The following is a 25,774-nucleotide window of genomic DNA, read 5'->3' on the forward strand; positions in this document are numbered from 1 at the left end:
AGTAAAGCCTTCTTCACACATGATCCGAGGGCCAGGGCTGAATAGGGAGATGCTCAAGATTGCAGATATAAAATTATTCAGGATAGTGAAAACCAAATCCGACTGCAAAGAGTTTCAAAAAGATCTCTCTAAACTGCCTAAATGGGCAACAAAATGGCAAATGCAGTTTAATGTATGAAAGGCCACTGTCCAATGTGGTGCATGCTGTGGTTAAGGAAATTAAATAAATCCTAACATTCGACATAGGGACGCGGGTGGCGCTGTGGGTAAAACCTCAGTGCCTAGGACTTGCTGATCGCAAGGTTGGCGGTTCGAATTCCCGCGGTGGGGTGAGCTCCCGTCGTTCGGTCCCAGCTCCTGCCCACCTAGCAGTTCGAAGGCACGTCAAAGTGCAAGTAGATAAATAGGTACCGCTTTATAGCGGGAAGGTAAACGGCGTTTCCGTGTGCTGGCTCGCCAGAGCAGCTTCGTCATGCTGGCCATGTGACCCGGAAGTGTCTCCGGACAGCGCTGGCTCCCGGCCTCTTGAGCGAGATGAGTGCGCAACCCTAGAGTGGGACACGACTGGCCCGTACGGGCAGGGGTACCTTTACCTTTACTTTAACATTCGACATATACACTCCACTGTATGTATCTAACCTGAGAAGAGAGAACTTCAGTGATTCATCTGGCTGGCCAATAAAAATGTCAGCATTCTAGGACTTTAGGGGAAAAAACTATTTCCAAAGTCCCTAAGATGGAGCTGGGTCATTCCCATATTCACACTTTACTTAGAAAAAATATGAATTGGAATAGCTTCAGCAGAAGCCGCCCAGAAGCTATTACGAAATGTAGAGGTCATTCTTTGAAACAGCTGAGGGCTGCTCTTCTGACACAAGTCTCATACAAACTGATCCATAAATAGAGCATTCTTACATCAACTACAGAATAATAGATACATCCTGTTAAGGTTACCTTCAATTGTATCTTTAAGCTCTTCCTCTTTGTCTTCTGTTCCATCACTGTAGGGGAGGAAGGTAGAATTAATGCAAAGCAGGATAATATTAAGGTCTGAAACTTCAATAGGACATTCAAGGAAAACATAGTATGAATTAACCAAAGTATCAAGGAATGATTGTGAAAATGGAAGCTTTGCTTCTCACGCCATTTTCTGTCACGTGGCTTGTAAATTTCCCAGATAAAACTTTGAAAGAAATTCTACCTTTCCCTTTCAAATATGGAGTTTTAAGAAGGAGATATGTTATTATTATAATGCACTGAATTATATGCAATGGTTCTAATTACTAGGAGAAAATAAATGATTAAACAAAAGGGGAAACAGAAATATTGTAGGAAGCAAGCTCTTTTTTTATGAAGAGATAATTGGAAGCATCTAGAATAGCAAGCAGAACATGCACAAAAGTGTTGCATTTTACATGTTTGTCGGGACAGTCACACTGTAGCACAGTAAAATGGACCCATTCAGTATGAATTTGTTAAGGAAAATCATGATCAGGTGAAAAGCGTGTGGGTAATGAATCACATTTCATATATGCCAGTTTATTCGGTCTTGAAAAATTATGACTTCATGCATTAATATATGAGGGACTAGCCTGTTTCAATGTCTTGGTTTGACCAACCTGTCTGATGTTGGAAAGGATAAATTCTCCTCATACATATCTCCTTCTAAACCAAGACTGCTCCAGCTACTGCTGTTACCATTACTGCCAGGGGAAGAAGAGAACAGAGCTGAACTAGAAAAAAGTTAGCCCAAACCAGAACCCAGAATCTTCATTTTCCTTGATGTTCTCTGTCCAGATTCCTGAGCTGTGGCACCATTTTCTTAATAAGTATACAAAAACACTTTGGGGGGGAAAGAGGTACAAAGAAACAAAATGAAAGGGCACCTATTAACACTGCTCAGAAAAATAAATGTGAATTCACGTGGCACTTTTCTCCCACTGCCAAATGATTTCTGCAATCCTCGTGTGCTGAGCTGGTCCAGGTCAGAACAGGTGCAACACAGCTTCAGCAATGCAGCAACTGACAAAGGAATAATTTGGATTTCCTAATCGTTTACATGAATGTCAAAGTGCTGAACCAGTACTAGTTTCTTTCGCAAACAGCAAATTCCAAGGCTTGCATTCAATTAAGTTTTAACCAGAGTAACTCACTGAAATGAATGAACATACCTAAGTGCATTGATTTCAGTGGTCTTCCCCGAGTAAAGATGGTTGAATGCCACACTCTATAGTTTCTTTACAACGCTGTTTCAAAAATCAGTGTGTTGAGAGAAAAAAAGGCTTTGTGAAGGTATCTGAAGTCGCCTTATACCAAGTCACGCAGACCATTAGTGCATCTAACCAGGTATTGTCACCAAAAGCAGTAGTGCTTCCAAGGTATTTGGTAGACGTTCCTTGGCCCTCTTCTAACAGGACAGCCCATAAACTTGAGACATCCAGGACTGAAAACAATATTTGTGCTGAAAACCTGTTGAGCTGGAGGTGGCTAGGATGAGTCAGGTGTCTCTTCTTCTGGTTCCGCTAAGCTCCGCCACTGGGGGGCAAGGGCTCTGCTGCCATGAAGCACCCCCTCCCACTATCACCAGCGATATTCTTGCTGCAAGTGTAAAGCCATCAAATCCGCTGGGTCCTAAACCAAGCCCAGCTACTGGTAATGGGGCTGATCCACGCTTCTCTGCTGTTCTCGGCAGGAGGTGGTGCAGAGGAAAGCAGCCTTCCTACTGCCCTCCTATCATCTATCCTGATCAGCAAGAGCAGCAGAATCCCAAATGCAGCGGTGCCTCTGCCATTCGCTCACCCCCACTGCTCTTGCCTTGCTCAGACCACCAGAATTACAAGCGACATTTACACTGCTAAAAAGGAAAGAGGAATTTTAAAGTACCTCTAAGGCCAAAGTTCCTTTGCTAGAGATCTTGACCACACACTGAATAAATTCGTAAGTAAGCCAGTATTTATAATGCAGATGAGGAGTCAAGTGAGAAAGAAAAGTTTGCACTGGAGATCTAAGTTAGAAATTTAAGAAGCCCCGCTGTTGTTCTGTTGCCTGTCAAAACACTTTTAATATATATAAAATATGTCATGACATGGGACTCCTCAGCCTCAGGAGAAGAGGTCGTGGATTGAGAACTTCTTGGACTAAGAACCAGTCTTTGATATCTGCATGCTGAAGTTCTATAACGCAGGGAGCCTTAAATGCCAGAACTTCTCCGGTCTGAAGAAGCTGCATTACCATCTTCTGATTCTAAGGACTCCAGTTCAGAGGCCATACACAACCAACTTCTCCAGTGCCACCAGAGTCCCTCATTCTTTAAATGGGCTAGACTCCACTCATCAGTGGTGGGGCTAGCTGTTCTAAGGATGCTGCAGACCTTTAAGGCCCAGTCTGAACTTGCTGGTTGCTGGAGCAACAGTCAAGCCTAACCTGTCTGCTTCTAGCCTAGGCTCTACTTGGTGCTATCCAAGGTTCAACCCACTTTGCTTCTTTGCCTTTAGGACTTTAATCTCTGCTTTGGCTTTGTTTATCTGGACTTTGCTTTTCTGGAACTTGACCTATGCTTGACCCAACTCTGCTTCTTCAATTTGGAACAAATGCTAGTGTATGACCTGGTGTCCCAGGACACTATGCCCATCACAAGTCCCATTTGGCAAGAACCTCATCCCCCAGCTGGGACCACTTCCTTTGGCAGAACAAAATGGTGTCAATTTAGCAAAATATTATAAACTAGAGTGATGTACTTCTAAAAATAGGAAAGTGGTTGTCAGTCTAGCTCACATTTGCAACCAGTGGAGTTAAGTCTGCACCAAGTAGGGGTGCACAAAGCTGGGAGTTTTAATCAATCAATCAATCAATCAATCAATCAATCAATCCCCCACCTTTTTCTCTGACAATGACTCAATTAAAGACCCACACAAGTGGTTTAAGTTTTTTATTATATATATTGTGGTTTCATATTTTGATTTTGTTCTGTGAACTGCCCTGAGACCTCTGGGTACAGGGTGGTATATAAATTCAATAAAAAAATTTTAAAAAATTGTCTGAGGCAGCTTTTGACTTGTGTGTCTTGCAGGTGGAATGAAGAATGTATGTCTCTTGTTCAAGGGCAACCAACCCAGAACTTTGCTGGGCATGCCCGCGGCCACAGGTGTGTCCAACAGAGCTCTTTGGATTCCAGCCAATGGCATAAAAGTCTGTGACACAATGTCAATTTATATAAATTCATATTGTCAATTTATATAAAACAACCACCATTTCTAAAGAATCTTGGGGAAAAATAATTTGCTAACTAAATTAAAAGCCGATTCTCAGATGGAAGGCATTGTCGGTCAAACAATTAGTAAATCCTTATGGATAATTACAAATCTAAATAGCAGATGAAGATTCACTCTCCACTTTGTGCTGTACATAGGCAGGAACGTTGTAACTGTAATCAGAAGTCAAGTGCTCATGTGTTTCCCCTTCCTTCTTCCTCCCCTTAGTTTAAATAGTTAACTTACTTGTTTGATCAAACCAGTTTGCCATTGCCTTTAAAGCAGCAAACTGGTCTGAGTGAGTTGTCCAATCAGAGATTGCAAAACAAGATCCAGCTGTGATTTGAAATCCTGGTTTGGAGGAGTCATGGAAACAATAGTTTGTTAGGTCAGACATAATGTCAAACTATGGTTGGATTAAATCAGAAAGCCATTAATCTAAGCACGGGAAGGAAGGCACAGAATCACAGGCTGAACGCCTTCCTGAGCCCAGTTATGAATATAGTTCATCTCCTCAACAAGATACGGCCAACTTTCAGAGGCCATCAGTCCACAAACCAATCAATCCAAACAGTCTAAACAACCTACAGACAGTGAGAAGACGGCCAGAAATGTATCTTGTGGCCCAAGTGTAAGTGCTCAGAAATTATATTAGACTCCACAGTTAAGCTGGTGCCATTTAGTAGTAACTAGAATTAAAGAACTCCAGGCTCCCAGGCAGTCTCCTATCTAGGAACTGATTAGACTCAGATCTGCTATGTCAGATGCTGTATCATTTGTCTTTGGACTAGAGACACATTTCATCATCCCATTCTCTACCGGAGCCTCCATCAGTCCATACTGCTTGAGCTTGCATGGAAAAACTTCATGAGCACTATATCAACATCAAGTTGTATGCCAGGTATCTACTGTTGACAATGTTTCTTTATAGAATCTAAATCAGTGTTTCTCAACCAGGGGGCATATGAAGATCTCAGGCAGGATGGGAGTATTGTTTTTTTTAAAAATGTGGATAGTGTAAGGGGGGGGGAGGGCGCAAACTTTCAATCCAATTAAAAATTCAAATAAAATAATTACAGGAGCCAGGTTTGAAGGGGTGTGTGGGAGGTTTATGTTACCTAACTGTTTAAAAAGCTTGAGAAACACTGATCTAAGTCATCCTTAGCACCAGCTCATATGTGAATGGTCACACTTGGTTATGAAAACTGTCACTCACAGATAACAAACCCACAAGAACTCTTTATCCTTCACTAGTCAGGTTTGTTTGTTCTTTCGAGTGTATATTTAAGAAACGGTTTAATTTTATGTTTGTATACTCCAAAGATAGCTTATTATGAGTTGTTAATGTGCAGGCACTATTCTAGTTACTTGCTTTGTGAAAAATGAGCCTTTCCCCACTTTTCAAGTGTTTTTAGCCAAAATGTGAAATCAGAGCTGTCCCTGATTTAGTCACACATGCACCAGGAAAGGACAGCAAATAGCTTCAAAATAACCCAGGAAGTTCCGTCTCCAGACAATGAAGAAAGGACTGTCTGATTCATTTTGAAGCTGCTCTTTCATCTTGCAATAGTGTTCTGGGAAAATAATTGAGAAATCCAGGACTTTAGTGTAGCTGTGACTGGGTAGTTGTGCACCAACCCAAAGGCAAAGAGTAGCAGCATAGACAGGAGGAGTTCACGGTCTAACTCAGGTATATTTTCATGGGAGGAAAATAAATTACCCTACAAATGCAAATAAAGCCCGTCATTACTATAACCATATTGCATAAAGAGGGGGGCATTGTGACTGAGCAACCCTGAGCAGCAATACTAAAGTGGGGGCGGCGGCTGAGAAAAAGTTGTATATGGAAACTCTGTGGTGCAGTCCAGTGTTGTCATCCAGCCTCTTGGCTTCTTAGGGAAATGATTGCAGCAGCAAAATGGGGGAGAAGTGATTGCTCCCCCCCGCGCAACCTCGCCATGGAGAAAAATAGGGGGATTCCTGGGTTGTGTTGTCACTGCTGGTATAAACCAATTGGTATATTGATATCAAAGGCTTAAATCCGTTTTTTGCTCAAGAGAGGGGGCGTTATTGTTTGTTATGTGCTGATGATAATATTAAGAGTTGTTATTCCGATTTAGATAATTTCTTACCCATCCTTCACCAGAAGGTCTCAGGGCATGTTACAGCAATGCAAAAATTCAATATTTTAGCCTCCTCGCTCCCTCCCTCAACTGCCATCCCCTGAAGGATCATCTCACTCCCTGAGTTGCCGAGTTGCCACTATCTAGTTCCCAGCAGTTGCCAGTTGCCACTGCACACACTTCTGAAAAACCATATTGCCCTGCAGGGAGCAGAGAAGCTGCAGTTCCAGCTTTTGCTTTAACATACGCCTGCATTTGAAATGCATTGCAATGTTTAAAAAACCCACACTGCTTGTAACCATCTTTTGTAAACTGCTCAGTGTCGTCTGCCTGAAAAGTGACATAATAAATACCTTAAATAAATAAATGTTATGAAATACAAAAGATGCCCCTAGAACAGTGGTTCCCAAGTACCTAAGTACTGCAGACCCCATTTTTCAACAGCTAAGCCGTGGAACGCCTGCTTTTGAAAATGTTGTTCTCGCTATGGTAGGTTTTGTTATGTGAATGGTTCCGCAGAGCTCCCCCCGCCCAGGTGGGTTTACACAGAGCACCAGTTGAGAACCACCGCCTTAGAATACCCTGCTTGCTTTAGCAGTTTGCAACTGAATTTATCCAGCAGGGGCATCTGAACCTGGGCTGCGCAAAATCGTCATCCCCTCTCAAGTACCTACTACAAGCGTTCTTCCACCGAGTTGTGGCCCTGCAGATCTTCCTGGGCTACAACTCCCATCACCACGAATCCCTGACCCTGCTGGTTCAGGCTGAAGAACCCCAGCAGCACCAGGAGGGCTACCTGTCCCCATCCCTAGAACACAATATCGACAGCCCAAGATCCACCAAGGAAAGACTTTCTGTAAGGTAACTGCTTTACAGCAGATGGAGTTTTTCCATGGTTTAAGAGTTGCATTGTGGGGGGGAATGTGTCTTTAACAGCAGTGTGCTAGGCAGAAATGCAGGTTAAGCCTTTGATTATATGGAAATACAATTGTGGGGAAAGCTTCGTCTGTTTACATTCTGTCTGTCAGACACCTTAGTTCTAAAACTGCGGTTTAATAAATTGTTGGAAGCCACCCAGAGTAGCTGGGGCAACCTAGAGAGATGGGTGGCATATAAATAAATTAGTAGTAGTAGTAGTAGTATTACTTGTGTTTTGCCCAATATATTTTTGGTGCCTCCACCCCAGCCACAAAGAGGATGCAAACTTCCATCTGCAAATTTTATCTAACTTTGTCATTGACTGCAAAGGAAATGGGAGCCCCAGTCCACATCTAGCATGCTGGGCCCAGAAAATATTGTAAGGGCACCCCTGCATAGAAATGCCAAGCCAACAGGAGTTACAAGTAGGAGAAATGCAGCTGGACCTTCTACTAAGGATGTGTTCTCTTTTTAAAAGTTGCTTGCAAAATTAGTGCCCTTTAAAATGCCTACAGAATGATTCATCTGATATTTGGGAAGTCGGATGTTGTGGATGGGCAACTAAATGTCAGGATGGAAAATGCCAAAGTTACAGGCTGCAGAAAACTGGCTGAGTTTTCCACTGATAGCATAGAGAAATGATGGGGAAATAGATGAAGAAATGGAATTAAAACAATGGTGTCATGTAGATCTCTTCTTATCACAGTAGTTCTACCACTCCAGTCAACAAGAAGTCTCCATTGCCTCGTTTGATCTGCATTGAGATTCTTGCAGTGAGTTTATGTTTTGCTCCTGCACAGGCACATCTTAATTAAGCCACACATTACATTATTTACAATGTTTAACTCTGACCGAGTCACATCCCATACAAATAATATTTTGAGGAATTTTCAGAAGTCACACTTGTATACCATGGTGTAATTCACCATGTGTGAAATTTTAATGTAAGGTTAATTTCCCCATATAACACCAAGATTACCGTGGCAGCTCCCAAGGGCAAGAATTGCTTGATTTAAGATTTCTTTTTACATAATGGTGTTTAAAGTTTCATTTGTTTATTACTTGTGTTTAAACTTTTTGACTATTGAAAATAATATTTTCCCAAAGCTGAATTCAAGTAAAAACTGAAACTTTAAAAGAAATGCAGGGCTGAAGGATAAACCGTATCATTAAGGCTGTGAGCATGTACAAAAGGTATTTTAGTTACCTATCACTGAGGTGGAGAAAGCTGCTATTCTCATCAGGATGCTCATCTTCAAAACTCAGGTTGGACCAGCTGCCAGTGCTGTCATCACCAGTGCTGAGACTCATCTGCTGGCTGACTATGGATTCAGCAGAATTAAACCCTTCTTTTCCCACAGAGCTAGATAAAGATTAAAATGATAGGATCACTATTGTGTTGCATATAGTTCCATGGCACTCCCAGTTTGGCTTCTTGCCGCCCCCTACTGTTGCCCACTGGGGGAATGTGGATGTGCTGCTTAAGATAATGTGATGCTGAGGCCTCACAAATAAAGCTGCAGGAGACCTTTTTACCTCTGAGCAAGGAGCTCCTTGACAAACTTTTCCCTGCCAACTGCTTAAAAAATGAATCAAGACCTAAATCAACTACCTTCAGTTGGTAGAAAATGTAGGAAAGGTAGGCATTAAAAAGGGAGGGGGAAATCTGCTCCATTCCTATTACAAATGCAGCTTGAGCTGCCATCCATTCTAAAATCTTGACTATAAACTTTGACTCTTCATCACATTATTCTTCTTCATCTGCAATCCTATGCATATTTACACAGAGCAAGCTCCATTAAATTCAGCGAGACTTGCTTCTCATTTAGAATGCACAGGATCAGACTGTAACACTGAATAGTTGCCTAACAAAGCATCTTCTGCCAGCTAGTTTCAAAATGCTCGTTTGGTTCTTCTAGTTTTAAACTGCTACTCTGAATGTGACACTTTCTCAGAAAAGAGGACCAACAGCCAGCCCTGCCCTGAATTTGTCTTTTCCCTCTCTGCTCCCTCTGTTGCCCCTGCAAGCTTGTTCAGTTAGGAGTTTAGCCTGAGCAGACACTTTCAGCTCCCATATTGCTTCGGAGTGAGTTGCCCACAGTTCTGCAGCGCCATGTCTTTGGAATCTGCATTAATGATCCAAACAATCATAGACATAACAGTGTGATGGCAGCAACAAAAAAAAACCATAATGCTATTCTAGGCTATATCCACAGAAGCAAAAAGATTCCTGCATTGCACGGGGTTGGACTAGATAATGCTCTTGGTCCCTTCCAACTCTACAATTCTATGATTCTAGGTCTAGTGTCCAGATCAAGAGAAGTAATCATACCACTCTATTCTGCCTTGGTCAATCCCCACCTGGAGTCCTGTTCTGGGTACCATAATTCAAGAAGAATATTGACAAGCCAGAATGTGTGTGCAGAGGAGAGTAACCAAGATGATCAAGGGTCTGGAAACCAAACCTTATGAGGAATGATTGAGGAAGTGGGTTATGTTTAGCCTGGAGAAGAGATTGAGAGGAGATACAACAACCATCTTCCAATATCTAAAGGGCTGCCACATAGAAGATGGAGCAAGCTTGTTTTCTCCTGCTCCAGAGGGTTAGAATCAAACCAATGGCTTCAAGTTACAAGAAAAGAGATTCTGACTAAACATCAGGAAGAACTTTCTGATAGTAAGAGCTATTTGACAATGGAAAAGACTCCCTTGGAAGGTTGTGGACTGTCCTTTCTTGTGGGTTTTAAAACAGAGATTAGGTGACCATCTGCAAGGGATGATTTAATTGAGATTCCTGCATTGGAGGGGATTGGACTAGATGACCCTCAGGATCCCTTCCAACTCTACAATTCTATGATTCATAGAATCAGATGGTGTCCCACATCTTATATTTGCACAGTTGGTTCTTCCTGCCTAAATGCAGAACCTATTGAGATTTATTTTGTTAGTTTGAGCCCAGTTCGTCCAATCAGTTAAGGTCACCTTGTATCCCAATTCAGTCTTCTGCGGCATTAGCTACCCCTCCCAGTTTGGTGTCATCTGCAAATTTGATAAGCATCCCATCAATAGCTTTGTCCAAGTCATTTATAAAGAAAATGAACAACAATGGGCCCAGGCTGAACCTTGCACTTGTAATGTTTTTCCAGGAGGACGAGGAACCATTAGTGAGTATTCTTTGGGTTCGGGTCAGTCAACCAGCTACAAATCCACCTAACAGTTGCCTTGTCTAGCCCACATTTTACCAGCTTCCTTGTTAGAATATCATGGGGACTTTGTTAAAAGTCTTACTTAAATTAAGTTACACTATATCCACAGCATATGGATCCCCTGATCCACCAAGCTTGTAACTCAATAAACAAAGAAAAAGATTTGTTTGGTATGACTTGTTTTTAAGAAACTCATGCTTGGTTTTAGTAATCACAGCATCCTTTTCTAAGTGCTAACAGACTGATCTGTTCTATTATCTTTTCTGGTACCGATGTCAAGCTCACCAGTCCGGAGTTACCTGGGTCTTCTTTTTTCTCCTTTTTGTAGATGAGGACAACATTTGCCTACCTCCAGTCTGCAAGGAGCTCACCTGTTCTCCAAGAATTCTCAAATATTATAGACAGAGGCTCTGAGATTACATCTGCAAGCTCCTTTAGTACTTCTGGGTGCAGCTCATCAGGCCCTGAAGATTTGAATTTGTTTAAAGAAGCTAGGTGTTCTCTTACCCCCCTCTATTCCTATCTTGGGCTGCAGGTCCCTCCTTGCACTGGGCACTGCTTTCCTACTGAGTGAAGACAAGAGGCAAAGTAGGTGTTCGGCAGTTCTGCCTTCCCTCTGTCACCTAGTAGCGTTTCTCCATCTTCTACACAGAGGACCTACCACATGCTTGTTATTCCCCTTGATTTGAACATAGCCAAACAAACCTTTTAAATCATTTTTAACCTCTCTTGCAAGACTGAGCTCATTCTGAGCTTTAGCCTGCCTGATATTCACCTTTGCAACTGTTGGCTATTCATGCATTCTCTTCCTTCATGATTTCTCATCTCTTCCATTTCCTATACATACCCTTCTTAAAGCTCAGCTTATCTGTAAGATCCTTATGGAGTCATACTGGCTTCTGTAGATGCCTTCCACTTTTCTTTCTTTTTGAAATTGTCTGCACTGGAGTCTTTATTTCACCTTTAAGAAACTCCCATCCATCTTGGACTCCCTTCTCATTGATTCATTGATTTTAGAACTTCACTTTCTACTTCCCTCCATACTGAGAACTGTCCATTCATTCCTACTCCCTGCTTCCTGTTTCTTAACTCACTGCTCCCCTTCTGTATCTTGATACAGAGCAGTGAGTCTGCAGGAGGAATGTGTGCTGGGCCCGGGGGTAAGCCATGCAACATGGTCCAGGACTGGTCCAGAATCCGAAGGTTCCGCTAGGAGTCAGTCCGACAGGGCCAAGGCAGGACGCGAGGCAGGAAACCAGGCAAGGACAGGTACAGGATCTTGCATACAGCAATGTTGCTCCCGCAACCTGAGGCAGGGCCAGACAGCCTTTTATCTTTGTCGGGGTAGCGGCTGGTCCTGATCCCCCAGTGACTCACCTCCCTTTTTCGCCCGAAGGCGAGCACTCCTCCTGCGAGTACTCAGGTCTCTCCTTCTCTCAGACCTCAGTCTCTGCAGCTTGGGAGACATTAGTAGGTTACTAGACCCAGGGGCCACCTCAGCCTCCCCTGACCAAACCGGTAGTGGAGCAGCTGTAAGTGATGGCCCAGCTGAAGGCAACGAGGTAATCCCTGCATCTAGAGCCAGGGCAGGCTCAGGCCTCTGTCTCGGCCCAGCTGCTGTTTGTTGCAGGGGAACCTGTGCAGACTGGGACTCTTCAGGATCAGGCCCCAGACTTGGTTCAGGTGATGCCTGAGGCAAAGGATCCGTTGCAGACTGAGTCTCCTCTGGTTCCGAGCCCAAGTCACAGAATGACAGGAACAAAGGTATCATGTTGAGGAATGTGAGTGGAAGAGTGCTGTGGGCTTCCCAGAGGCATCTGGTAGCTCACTGTGGGAACAAGATGCTGGACTAGATGGGCCTTTGGTCTGATGATGAGTCCAGATCAGGGAGCGCAAATGACATCAGCTCCTATGAACCAAGAGAACTGTAGTGGCAGCTCTCTCCATGCCTGCCTGCCCCCACCTTCCCTGGAGGATGCTGAAGATCTCCATGTCCTGACACAATGGCACCCAGCTCAGGAACCACACGTACCATCAACTAACTGTTGGCATGAGAAGACTGTCTGTCTTTGGATTATATATTCTTATTGCTTAAGTGTTTAAATTGCAAACCGTCTTGGGTGCCTTGGCAGAAAAGCAGTATATAAACCCAAAAATAAATAAATAAATAAAATAATAACAATAACTAATGAGTTCCTGATCCACAAGAAGACCTCTCCTCTTACTCTGTGACTGCTTATATGGCATACTTTGTCAAAAGGTACATAACGTCAGTAAAATCATCTCTACCTGTATGCTTTGTTGACACTCTCAAAAGATCTCTCATAGCATGTTTCTTCTATATGCTTGGTATTTTTATCATTGGAGATGCTATCCACTACTTTTCCTGGAACAGATGTTAAGCTAACTGGCCTGTACTTTCCAGGATATCCCGAATCCCCCCTTTAAAAATAAAATAATGTGTTACTTCCCAGTCTTCAGGTACTGGTTTTAGGAAGAAGTTACGTATTTTTCCTAGACAATCAGCAATTTCCCATTTGAGTTACTGAAGAACTCTTGGGTGGATGCTATCTGGATTCATCAATTTGTCATTTTTATTTTGTCTATAAAGTCTGTAACTTTTTTGTCACCACTGTTTGCATCAGTTCTTCAGACTCTCCACTTAAGGAAGTCAGTTCAGGCACAGGGATCTACATCATATCTTCCACTGTGAAGACAGATGCAAACAATTCATTTGTCTTCTCTGCAAACTCCTTATCCTCTGTTAGCACACCCAAGGTACTCCTGTCATCCTAAGATCCAATCGCCTAACCAGCTGGTCTTCTGCTAGTAATGTATTTAAATAACCTTTTGCTGTTGACCTTTATGTTTCAGCAACATGCTCCTCAAATTGTTTTTAAGCATCTCTCATTGCCTACTTGCATTTCTTTTCCCAGAATTGAAGTGTGTGTGTGGAGGCTTTTTCTTTTTTCTTTAAACCAGGATGAAGCTTGGACAGCAGGAAATGGGACTGGAATATAGGGAACTGAGTATGAATGAATGAAGACATAACGAGCAAATAAGCATGGACTACTGCACTATAAAAATGTGTCAGAACCCATGGGGAGAAATCCATCATACTGGACTGGAGAAGGGCTATTCTGAACACTTAATGACAATTATAACTGAAGAGTTACTTTTGGACTTTTTGAGTGAAAAAACGTGGACCTGAGGTGCCTGGGAGTGAAGACTAAGAAAACAACACCTAGCAGACTGAGAGAAAGCTGGACACTAAAACGGCTAGAGATTACTTGGAAAGCATATTCTAAATACCTTGAACAATTGTCATATACATAATTGGCAGACAGAGAATCGAAAGATCCTTTTTTTCTTCTTCTTTTTTTCTCTTTTTATCTTCCTTTTCTATGATCTTTAATTTTTGTTTTCTCTCCATAAATTTTATCTATATTTATGCTTTGTTTATTGAAGTTTCCTATCGTGGATTAATGAAGATACACACTAAGGTGATGGAAGGAAGGTGAAAGGATCTCTGAGGGTGGGAGCCTGGGGGAAGAAGGGGAAGCTCCCAGGCGAGAGTGGGGAGGATTGACTTTTCTGTGTGTGGAATAAGGATTAAGATATAATTGGGATAGAGGGTCCGATATTTATTCTCTCTTCTTTCTCTTCTCTTCCTTTATTCTCTTCTTTTGCATACAGTGGTACCTCTGGATGCGAATGGGATCCGTTCCAGAGCCCCGTTCACATCCTGAAGCGAATGTAACACGCGACTGCGTGTGCTGCGTTTCACCGCATCTGCGCAAGCGGCAAAACCCGGAAGTAACGTGCTCCATTACTTCCGGGTCTTCGCGGAGCGCAACCCGAAAATATTCATCCTGAAGAATACTTCAACCCGAGGTATGACTGTATTCTTGTTTCATTCCTATTTATCTTCTTTAGATTAGTTTGGCTTTTATTGTCTTTTATGTTGAAAATTCTTAATAAAAATGATTTTAAAAAATGAAATTGAACTGCACAGGCAAATAAATGTTGTTCCTTTGCAGATTGACTTGTATTGAAGCTGGTCTGCAAATGGATGTATCTCACCTGATGTAATGGAAATGAGACAGGCAGGCAACCCTACTCACCTATCTACAGGGACAGAAGGAGGTTGGGATCCAGTTCCCCACCATGGCCTCAGAGGTACCTTGTTATGGTATTTGGCACCAGCTGAATTCGTATTTTTTTACCCAAGTTTTTGGGGGTTGGCTGATTGGGTTTTGGCCACCTGCAACTGAGAAATTCCTGCCTGTGGTATGCCTATTTTATTTTATTTTAATCTGGTTTAAATTTCTTATACTGTGTTTTTATAGTTTTAATGTATAAGTAGCTATGTTTATAAACCACCCTGGGATCACATGTGGTAAAACAGTGGTGCACAAATCAAATAAAGAATACATACAGAAACACACACACAAACTATTTCAACAAGATCAAAGATGCCTGCATTTGAAAAAGAATATCAAACATTTTGCTAAACCTCCAGAATCATTTCTACCAAGTGAATCACCTAAATTTATCGAGACTTTATATTTTTCAAAAACAATGAGACTGGTTTCATATCACAGTCGGTCATTAAAAAAATAATAATGAGGTACTAAACTGTATAATAAGAAACTATGCCTAAAACAGGGATTCCAGCTAATTTACTAGTAAGTTCAGTCACATTTTAATGTCATCTTTCATACTGTCATTTCTTTATTAGGCATTTAACGTAGTTTCTGTGGTGCTACTGACCTTGCAAGTGATCAACCTCACTTCCTTTTGACTACAGTCTGGTCAGAGACAGAAATTACTAATTAATTAATTAATTACCACATTTACTCGAATCTAATCCTCACCTTTTTTGGCCAAATTACGTTGTGAAAATTAAGGTGCATATTAGATTCGATGGCACATTTACATTCGCCATCAAATACATTTTTTGGTTTCAAGGTTCTGAAAATCTAGGTGCGCGTTAGATTCGATGGCACATTAGACTCGAGTAAATACGGTAATTAAATTTCTATATTGTCCTTTATCCAAGGATCACAGGGCAGTTTACACACTCTTCTCTCTCTAGATCTCATAACATAGTAACAAACAAAAATAATACCCGCCCTCCATTGTTTAATTAGCCAAAGGCCTGGGAGAAGAGGAATGTTTTTGCCTGGTGTAAAACGAGATGCTTTTTCTTTAATCAGTAGATTGCAACTATAAAGCAACACATGCACATGCAGAGCACTGGACACATTGACTTTTCTTCTAAGAAAATATTTCTTCTACCATGGGAACCGCAGGAAACATACAACAACTAAGGGACAAAAGTGGATTTACTGAAGTTCCTAAGCTGTATTATTAATGGACAAACCAACAACATATACCAAACTGTGCTTTCTATTTTAATGATAAATTTGGAAGCAAGATAAGGGAAACAGCCTCAACAGCTTCACATAACCAGGGAAGGATCATTTCAACCTTCACAGCCAACACTTACGGAAGTTTCAAAATCAGCTTCTGTTTACTTTAGGATTTTCTTTGATCAAATTTATTAGGATTTATGAGTAGCTCAGCAATACTATTTTCTACATAACTACATGTTCTGTGCTTTAATTTGATGCTTCATGTATCTCTCCGCCCCCACCTAAAAGATTATCCAAACCTGGATCTGACTTGGCAGAAATCAGTGATGTTTTATCTTCTACCATTTATGCTTCACAATGGCTTCTACATTTATGTTAGAGCAAAAAACGAGAAACAAAAATTTGGCCAAACCTGAAAGACGACAGATACTCTTAAGCTTATATTCTGCATTTTAAATTTACTTAAACCCTAGCACCCTTCGTGAACACAGTAAACAATTACTTTCCATGGCAATACTATTAAATGCCCTTGTTTTTAAGCTTTATCACAAAACGAAAAGTTACGTTCTTATGACTTTCTTGCAGAAATTAAAATTGTACTAATACTGAAAAATGCATATAGTTTTCAGCACCTTACATATATTAAAAGAAATATAAAATAATTTAACTTTACCTTATGTTGGCAGGTGGACTAATGTTTGTCATACAGGAAGTCATTATTTCTGTAGTGAGGCTTTCAGCAAAGCTGACTCCATCCTGGCCAATTCCACTATCCGCTGTCAAACTTGTGTGGCTAAGCTGCCTTTCTGCTTTGTCAAAAACTGTAGCAACCACATTTTCAGCAAATACTACCTTCTCATCCATATTAATATGAATTTTTGGAATATCCAAGTGAAGAATGCGAGATTTAGGACAGATTCCACTTATTCTGGGAACCTGATGAACTTGAGAGTGGAGTTCTTGCCGAGTCAGCTGCAAAGATGAACTTCCAGCACAGTATTGATGCTCCTTCATACTACAGTATCTGCAGGCTGTTGCAGAAAATGGAGACAACTTTTCTGCATATGTTGTTCTATCTCCATTTGTCCAGTTTCCAGTAGTTTGCAGCGTAGCAGACTCCAAGCTAGCTTCTAAAGTGTCATCTACTACCTTCCTAGCATACTGTTCAATGGCATGAATTATGCCATTTCTGTAGGTAGGTTCATTTAAACTGCCTGTACTATGATAAAGCTTTTGTTTGCAACAGAAAGGAGAAAGTGCTTTAGAAAATGTTGCTTTAAGATCAGTGACTTGATCATTCTTAGATTTTTTATACAAACAGGAATCAGTTAAAGATTTTGACAGACAAGCTCCTCTCATTATTTTTCTTCTGACGTCAGATGTTATGCTACAAGCAAGGGATTCTGAAAAATCTAGCAACTTTGTACATTCAGTTCTGTGTGTGCTACATTTGTTTCCACAGGCTTGCTGCCCCAAATGACAAATGTTACCTTTTTTCTGTTTCTTTCCATCCACACCGGGATCAGCCTTACTGTTTACCTTTGAGCCCTCGGAGGGAGCTATTTTATTTTTATACTTCATCCTGAGTTTCCCAGCAGCTTCCTGCATTCCAGATTTTATAGATCTGTAAGCAAGTCTACTGGCAAACTGATCCATTATCAGTTCACTGTGGCCACCTTCTCTTTTCAGAATACGAATAATGTGATCGGCATATTCATCAGTTACACTCTCACAACTTGGATATTTGGAGGTCAGACCTGGAGCTTCTGGGTGCTGGGGTAGAGAGAGTATAGAAGAGTCTGTCTCTCGAGACCCCTGGTCTGCCCAGGGACACCTCATGTCTTTGGACCAGCATTTATGAGTGTTTATTTTGGGACGAACGCCATCCGCCCCGCAGTTCACTTGCTTCAGCCTTAGAAGCGTGCAATGTTTGGATTCAACTATTTTCTTAGCTTCACTAATGACCTTTCCAGCCATATTACCAGCATAAACCAACAACGAATGTAGGCTGGCTTCTGAAACATTCACAAATCCACTATGCCCACATCTTTTATTTTCCGCACTTATTTGAAAGCATTTATTATTCTCCATTTGAACCGCTTTATAATCTAAATGTGAAGCAGCCATTTCGGTTGCCACAGCAATTATGTGAGTGGCTAGATGATCAGCATATTCTGTTGTCCTTCCTGATGTTTTCGTTCTCTCGTCCAATGCTACAGGCCAATGCTCTTCATCTTCGCTGCTTTCAACTTCCTCAGAGAGAGACCGCATCAGTTTCAACATGAACTCTTCCTTTTCTAAGTCATGACGTTCATTTTCATATACTCCACCGGTTTCTGATCGGTAAGGGGTAGAAGGGGGCGTCGCGGGTGCAAACTCCTTTGCTAGTTCCCCTTTCAGTTTCTTTGATAGCTTTCTTAAATTCCACTCTGAACTCGTTTGGGTTGCTATTAAAGGTGTTGGTGGAGGTGTGTCTGGTAGGACACAAGGAGTTTCATCTCGGATACTCAATTTGTCTTCCATCTGAAATGCATCTTCACCGTTAGTTGCCACAGAAGTGAAGGCATTAATGCTAGGAAAAGTTCTTTCAGGACCAAATGTAGAGCAAAGCGCAGAGTGCCCGGCTGATTTGTATGTGTTGTGTTTTCCCAGTGGGTTGCTTAAGGGTTTTGCTGAACAGCTTTCTGCATCTGGAAACTCTTCAGCAGGTTTCACAAAAGTCACTGCAGAACAAGGAGATGACGTGGATGTGGAAGTCCTGCAGCCCACATGTCTCTTTTTCCCCTGAATGCCATCCTTAGACCCTGAAAGCAGACACCTATTAGAGTAAACTGGCGATACATGAAATTTAGATGAGCTGTTCAAGGGCATCTGCTGCTGCCCTACAATTACTGGAATACTTTTGTTTGTTTCTGATGGTTTTATTGCACTATGCAATTCTTTCCTATTGCTTTTTTTACTGGTTCCCAATCCCACACAGTATGCTAATTTCTCACCGGTAACAGAACATGCAGATTTAGTTTCATCTACAGACTGTTTCACTATTCGCTTGGCTAAATAATTTGCAAACATATTCTCACAGGCATCTTCACCAATGCATGGCAAATATGACGTTTTATCCAATTTTAGTATTTCTGTGTATTGCTCTGCATTTTTGGATGTCTTGGAAGAGGTTACTGCTTCATATGCCTCCGTTACAATCATATCTACCATTGTTCCAGAAAAATTACTGACGCTTGGCATCCTAGCTGTTAAGTCTGAAAATTTACTGACTTCAGGGCTATTTGCTTGCTTAAAGTCACTTTGTGTACATACAATATGTGCATTATATTCACTGTTCTGACTGCTATCTGTCATCAAGTAAACATTTCTAACTGATGTCACTTCATCTTGTCTTTTTTGTGTTGCACAACACCGCTCTGCTGATTTCTTATAAAATTTCAGACTGCCTGTTGACGCTGAATGTTTCCTTACCTGTATGTCATTAAATAAAATCTGATTTTGACAAAGTATGCTTCCAGCTAAGGGCACCGGGATTGAACTTGCAATGCCAGAAGTACAGAACAAAGCTTTATGGACAGTATATTCCTCCCTGAATTCCTGTATTGAATTCAAGGCTACTGGTTCTTGATCATGAAACTCAGAGGAAGCATTGGAGGCCTGTGTTGACTCCAAACTACTTTCTGCACCTATGTACTTTATATTGTCCGTGGAAATACTAATAGCTGCTTGTCTGGTAAATGCCACCTCAACCTGTGATAACTCAATAAAAGCTTCCTGAATAACCGACTCAGACAAGTCTTTGGAATATGACTGTATAACTTTATCATCATAATGGAAGGACCAGTTCTGAAAAGTTGTAGGAGTTGATGGGTGTGAAAACTGGCACACTTCCATGATCCCCTCAAAAATTAGTTCCTCAGCCAGGTTTGCTGCAAATTTCGCAACTGTGTTGGTAAATATTTGTTGCTTTACAGAATGTAGCTCTTTTAAAGCACCTGTTAACGCTTCACTCACCAAAAAGCCTGCTAGTCCATTAATAGCTTTCTTCTTCAGTGAAAAAGCTTGCTGCCTCCCAATCTCATAAAAAGCCATTTGAAAGATTGAAGAAGTCAGTTTTGCAGCCAAGTGACAGAGTGCATTAGTACATGAAGAAACACCTTTCTGAAGATCTTTAAAAGCACTGCCAAAACTCTTCTCAACGAGCTCTGATGCAAATTTCTGGATGTGGTCTTTAATCATTAGTGATTTGCATTTAGATTTTTGTCTGCTTTCTAATTCTTTTCCAGAAGTTTCCCCTTGGGTTTTTGCTGACTGGGCTGTTTCTTCTTTTGAGACAATCCTATTACTGTTAGAAAATTCCTGTGTGCATCTACATGATGATGGAGATCTGGAATTAAAGACCGAACCTAAGATTTCAAAGGAAATATTATTTGCAAAATCGGAGTATGGGTGACAAACCAGATTGTGCTTTTGGTTAATGGCATCTCTACCGACACCCAACTGACAAGGACACTCTGTTGAAAGACAACTGCCTAATGGACTGAAAGCTGAAGACCTGATAGGGCTGAACAAGCCTCCACTGTCATCCCCTGATGTTTTCAATGGCCGGGGGGAATCAGGGACATCCAAGAGGTTGCTATATGGAGATTCTGGTTTGCGAGGCGTTGGCTTCCTCACATTGGCTGGAAGAGTGGGATGATCAACCTTGAACCTTTGAGGATTCATTGCAGTGGTTGCAGAGCGTGGCCTTTTATGCGAAATCATTTTCATATGAGACGGATGTTGAAGGACAGGACCCCTAGCATGTTTACAACCACTCTCCAGTGTTTGTTCTTGTTCATCAAATTGGTCAAAGCTATCGAAAAATTCACTGACTTCAGAGTCTGAATCCTCTATGCCATCTTTCATTACTGGGATTTTTGGTAACTGAAGTTTTGCCTTTAGGCTTCTCTGATACCCTTCTTCATCTAAGAAAATAATAGGGCTTGGGCTAGAACAATCTGACTCTGATGATTCAGCAGGAGAGGAAGAAAACAGTGTTTTACATAAAACGTTAACATTCTGATCAGAAGAATTCTGTGGCCTGAAGAAACTCCTCTGCAGCCAAGGATCCGAAACAGAAGTTGTGACCGAATTTCTTACAGACGACGACAATTCTTTTAATTCCAAGATGTTAACTAGAGAAGCTGATGACTTGACAGATGGCTTCCGATGTAGAAAATGAAACTTTGGATCAAGAGATTCCAAACGTTGAACAGAGATGGTCTGCAAAGCAGCATCTTGAAGTTTCTCAGGTGTAACTTGGCCTGTGCCAACAGGGAGGGAAAGGAATAGTTAACATACAGTACGTCTGAAAGCAAAAGATTGCAGCTGTAGCAGAAATAGGTTAATAGCATAAAATGTACTTGAATTTTGGTCTGATCAAAGATTGGGCAGCCCAATCCTATTCATGTTTACTCAAAAGTGAGACTTATTTCATTCAACAGGGTTTACTCCCAAGTAAATATGAACAGTATAAGAAGCAGAATTCTCAGTGAAATTCTCCCAAGTTGGGCTCAAAGAAGAACTCTGAAGGCTTGGAAAAACCCACCTTGAGTATGAAGCGAGCATAAATCTTGGCCACATAAGAATTCCTGTTTTAATTCTTGACCAGCATTTCCCATGTCCAAAATGACCCGATCCCCCGACCCCCGCTTCCCTTTATTTACCTGGCCAATGGCGCCAGTACCAGAGACACCTGTGTTGCACAGGGAGGTCTGCCCTGCTCCCATTTCCTCTGTCTACCTGGTGCACAGTTTACACAGTGGCCCAGTTCACATGTTATGCTAAGCCAAACCATGGTTTAATATGAATGAGTGCTGGGCATTGGGAGAGGAGCTCATAGCTACATTGCTTCTCCCCGGTTGTTTTGCTGCTTCATTATGCTGAGCTAAGCCATGATTTGGCATAGCGTGTCATCCAGACCTGGGCTTGTGGTTTAGCTCTCCCAGACAAACAATGAGCCACAAACTATAGGAAAACCTTTGTTTACAGCTCACGGTTAGTCTGGAAAGAGATAAACCAGGAGCCCAGGTTCAGATTTCATACCTAGCCAAACTACGGCTTCATTCAGCATGGCGCAGTAGAAAGACCATGGTGGAGGAAAGTGGCTTCTATAATCTGTATGTTCATGTCAAGCCATGGTTTGGCTCAGCAGGATGTATCAGAACAACTGGGCAAGAGGGACGACACAGACTTCTCTCCTCCCTTCAGCTGGCCAGGTAAGAGAAAGGCAAAATGATATTTGGAGGAGAGGAGCACTGAAGAGGAGGCTGTTTTGGGGACAGTCCTCTGTCCGTCTCAGAAAACCTAACGTCCTTCCAGTTTTGTTGAAAAAGAGCTTGGATCAACTCTGTGGTGAGATGGAAAGAACCTGCCCATCTTTACTTAAGAAGCTAATAAAATCTTAAAGTATCAACAACTTATATATCTCCTTTAGTAGAAAAGGGTAAGACTGATAATTTAGATTGACAGCTTGGATTCTACTTCAAGAACATCTTATATTTATGCAATCACAAACTGTTGCTTCAAGAAAAAGGCCAGAGATTACACAAGATTTACCAAATTTGAGCAAGCATAGTCAATTATTGTTTATTAGATGGGTCATTCCAAAAAATCAGAGTTCATCACAGGGGCTAGTATTGCTTGATAGGTTTTTAAAATATATATATATATAAGATACAGAAACCAATAGCCTACTGCATATACAAGTATTTCACTTTTAAACAGCAAATCATGGTATTCAATCCCTTTAAATCCCAACTTATTTACGCTATCAGAATATTGCAGGAACACTAACCAGAGTTTATCATTTTTGTGGGCTCATCTTCATCTAAATGTTCTAACGCAGTAACGAAATCATCCTCAATTGATGACACTGACTGATTAGTATCATCATCCTCAGCATGGGGTATGATGGACAGGTGCTTCTGCAATGAGCATATTTCCACAGTACATCTTATACCAGCAGCATATTTACTCAGTAAAGTAAATAAAGAATCCACTTCGTGTCTCGCAAATGATGGAGACAATTTCATCACACACAGAATCCGTGAGGGGTAATTCTTGAGAAAGAGAAAGAGAGAGAAAATGTAATTTTACCCATCTTATAATTCAAAGATTATTCCTTCTTTTCTAAACTGCAGTGACATCAGTTAAGAATATAAAGTGAAGTTTCTGATAATAACTTCAAAAAAATGAAAAGTATATTCCCTGAGTATAATATGGGGGGGGGGGGAAATATTGACAAGTTTCCATTATCAAAATAATGACTTAACTTTTTCAGCAACACTCCCACTGTATATACATAAGCCTTTGACAATTTGTAGAACTGAGTAATACACACACACATTTCATATTTTATATTCAGAATGTTGCGTCACATTAATACAATTAATTTGAAAGGCAAATTAAATGAAGTATACCACCAATCATACATTTTTGTATTTTAAATCTCTCTTACCTTCTGCTTAAGAACACTGGTCTCCAATGGTTTATGAAGATCCTTTAGGAAAATGACATCATTTTCATGTAAAGTGCACAAATGGAGGGATTTCAGAAGATCTGGGAGCTCAACAGACATGGCTGCCAATTCCTAAACCAAACACAGAGAATAATACACTCATGCTAGGAAAACTTTCCTTTAATGTCAGAGGACTTGTGGCAAACTCAGCCGAGCATTCTTTCACCCAGCGCCTCCCAATCACCTCCAAACAAGGTTTGGATGCAGAGGTTATTGTGCTGGAGTATCACCAGTGGGCATATATCATGATACTTTCCCAGTTTGCTCTGCCAGTCAACTAAGATATCTTATGCAGACACCATACCTTAGGAGCAACAGCTGTCTCATCAGCAAAGCACAGAAATGTGACCTGTAATAGAAATACATATATGTTATATAAGTAAATAGAATTATATTAAAAGCTTTCAATTCTACACTATATAGATGTAGAACTATACAGATATAGAATAGAACATGGATTTCCTCTAACACACATTTTACCAGGAGGAGATGGGTGGGTGTACTTTATTACTTATCCATATACCCAGAGTGCATACTATTTCTGTTATTAATATGCAATGAGGCACTGGACAGAAGTGGGCTGCCCAGTACCTTTCTGTGAGGTGTACATGGGTCACATAATGACCAAATGTGGTGCATCTGAGATTCTGAAGGGGTATGCATACCTCCGACACACACCCTTGTATGTCACCTGCAAAAAATGACAAGGAAAACAGCGGGCAAAGAAGCTCAAAGAGATACTGTTGTGCTACAGCCAGGAATCTTACCCTTACCTAGGCAATTCAGCAGGGTAAACCCAGACCAGGAGTCTGAGCAATTGTTTGATTACACTCAATTGTTCAGTAAGTATTTTTAAAAATCTGAAAATTGTTCTGTACTCCAATTTATTATTTGGTTTTATTTTTAGAATAAGTTTTTGAAGATTCACTATGCAAAACTTTTCCCACAACAATATAATGGAAGGTTATTTGTTTGCTCACAATGCATTTGGATTCCTCTTAAGGTATCATAACCTGGTTATCAAGGAGCAGGTTTTCATCTATGTTCAGCACTATTCCTGCCACTACCCAGAGGAGGAAGAAACAAGTGGTGGTGGAAAGTGACTCCTTACTGAGGGGGACAGAGGCAGCAGTGTGTAGAGGTAACAGGATATCCCGGGAGGTGTGCTGTCTTCCAGCTAAAAAGATTCAAGATATGACAGACAAGTTGCCAAGTCTTATAAAGCCTGCTGACTTCTACCCTTTCCTTCTGATTCATGGGGGTACAAATGATACTGACAGACACAGCCTTCAACATGCAGCAAGGGACTACGAGGCTCTGGGTAGGAAGGTGAAGGTCCTAGGAGTACAGGCGGTTTTTTCATCACTCCTTCCTGTTGAAGGTCGTGACCCAGGAAGAGAGAGGAAAATACTAAAAAGAAAAAACTGGCTGTGCTGGTGTTGTCGTTGGGAAGATATGGCTTCTCGGACCATGGTTTCTGCTATTGCACCTCACAGTGCATTATTATTATTATTATTATTATTATTATTATTAAGATAGTGACTGGCAACAATGTGTTTTCTAAGAGTCTTGTGAACCTGATCTTGAGAGCTTTCAAATAAATCCTGAGGGGAAGGGAGACAATATTACAGACAACAGGGGAAACCTGGTACTGGGGACTTCACAGGAATGGTGCTACAGGAACCTACTAATGGGTAGAAAAAAACAAGAAGGACGCTGCTGGATGGAATGACTCATGGTTTCAGTTTTCTCTATACTGATGCATACAGCATGGGAAACAAGCAAAACGAAATTGAGTTCTTACTAAAAGGTAAAGGGACCCCTGATCATTAGGTCCAGTCATGACCAACTCTGGGGTTGCGGCGCTCATCTTGCTTTAATGGCCAAGGGAGCTGGCGTACAGCTTCCGGGTCATGTGGCCAACATAACTAAGCTGCTTCTGACAAACCAGAGCAGTGCATGGAAACACCGTTTACCTCCCCTTGATCTACTTGCACTTTGACGTGCTTTCAAACCTGGTGGGATGAGACTCACGACTGGGATGTAGAAACCTGCTCAAAACAGACCAGGCAGGAAGGGAGAAGGAGAAGGAATAGCATTATATAAGAATGATGTGTACACCTGTGGATGTATCTAAGACCTGGAGCATGGAAGGCAGACTGAGAATATTTGGGTAAAAATTGTAAGAGAGGGAAACAACAGTGACCTTACTTTGGGTGTCTGCTACACTCCTCATAGCTAGACTGAAGACTTGGATGCTCCCTTACTAAAGCAGATTACCAAACACTCAGAATGATATCTGTTGAATATCTGTTGGAACTCAAACATTGCCAAG

The 25,774-nt window shown here is 41.4% G+C and overlaps 2 protein-coding genes across 9 annotated transcripts in view; both read right to left on the bottom strand.

Moving 5' to 3' along the window:
* The window catches only part of DGKH (diacylglycerol kinase eta), a 764,231-nt gene that overhangs the window by 615,320 nt on the left and 123,137 nt on the right, over positions 1-25,774 (bottom strand). The gene's annotated exons all lie outside the window — the stretch shown is intronic.
* Positions 1-25,774, bottom strand: part of AKAP11 (A-kinase anchoring protein 11) — a 38,754-nt gene that overhangs the window by 5,935 nt on the left and 7,045 nt on the right. For 2 of the 6 annotated variants that reach the window (XM_083624572.1, XM_083624573.1), the window contains 7 exons: positions 23,744-23,788; positions 23,380-23,511; positions 22,717-22,981; positions 16,549-21,184; positions 8,499-8,654; positions 1,620-1,703; positions 955-1,001 (listed from right to left, as the gene is read on the bottom strand). In XM_083624572.1, the coding sequence (XP_083480698.1) occupies positions 955-1,001; positions 1,620-1,703; positions 8,499-8,654; positions 16,549-21,184; positions 22,717-22,981; positions 23,380-23,511; positions 23,744-23,788 (5,365 nt within the window). Of the gene's footprint in view, positions 1-954; positions 1,002-1,619; positions 1,704-8,498; positions 8,655-15,896; positions 16,240-16,548; positions 21,185-22,716; positions 22,982-23,379; positions 23,512-23,743; positions 23,789-25,774 lie in introns of those variants that run through there. The other 4 variants (XM_083624574.1, XM_083624575.1, XM_083624576.1 and 1 more) reach the window with 4 other exon arrangements.

Source organism: Podarcis filfolensis, assembly GCF_964270895.1.
Source record: "Podarcis filfolensis genome assembly, chromosome: 7".
Lineage (NCBI taxonomy): Eukaryota > Metazoa > Chordata > Lepidosauria > Squamata > Lacertidae > Podarcis > Podarcis filfolensis.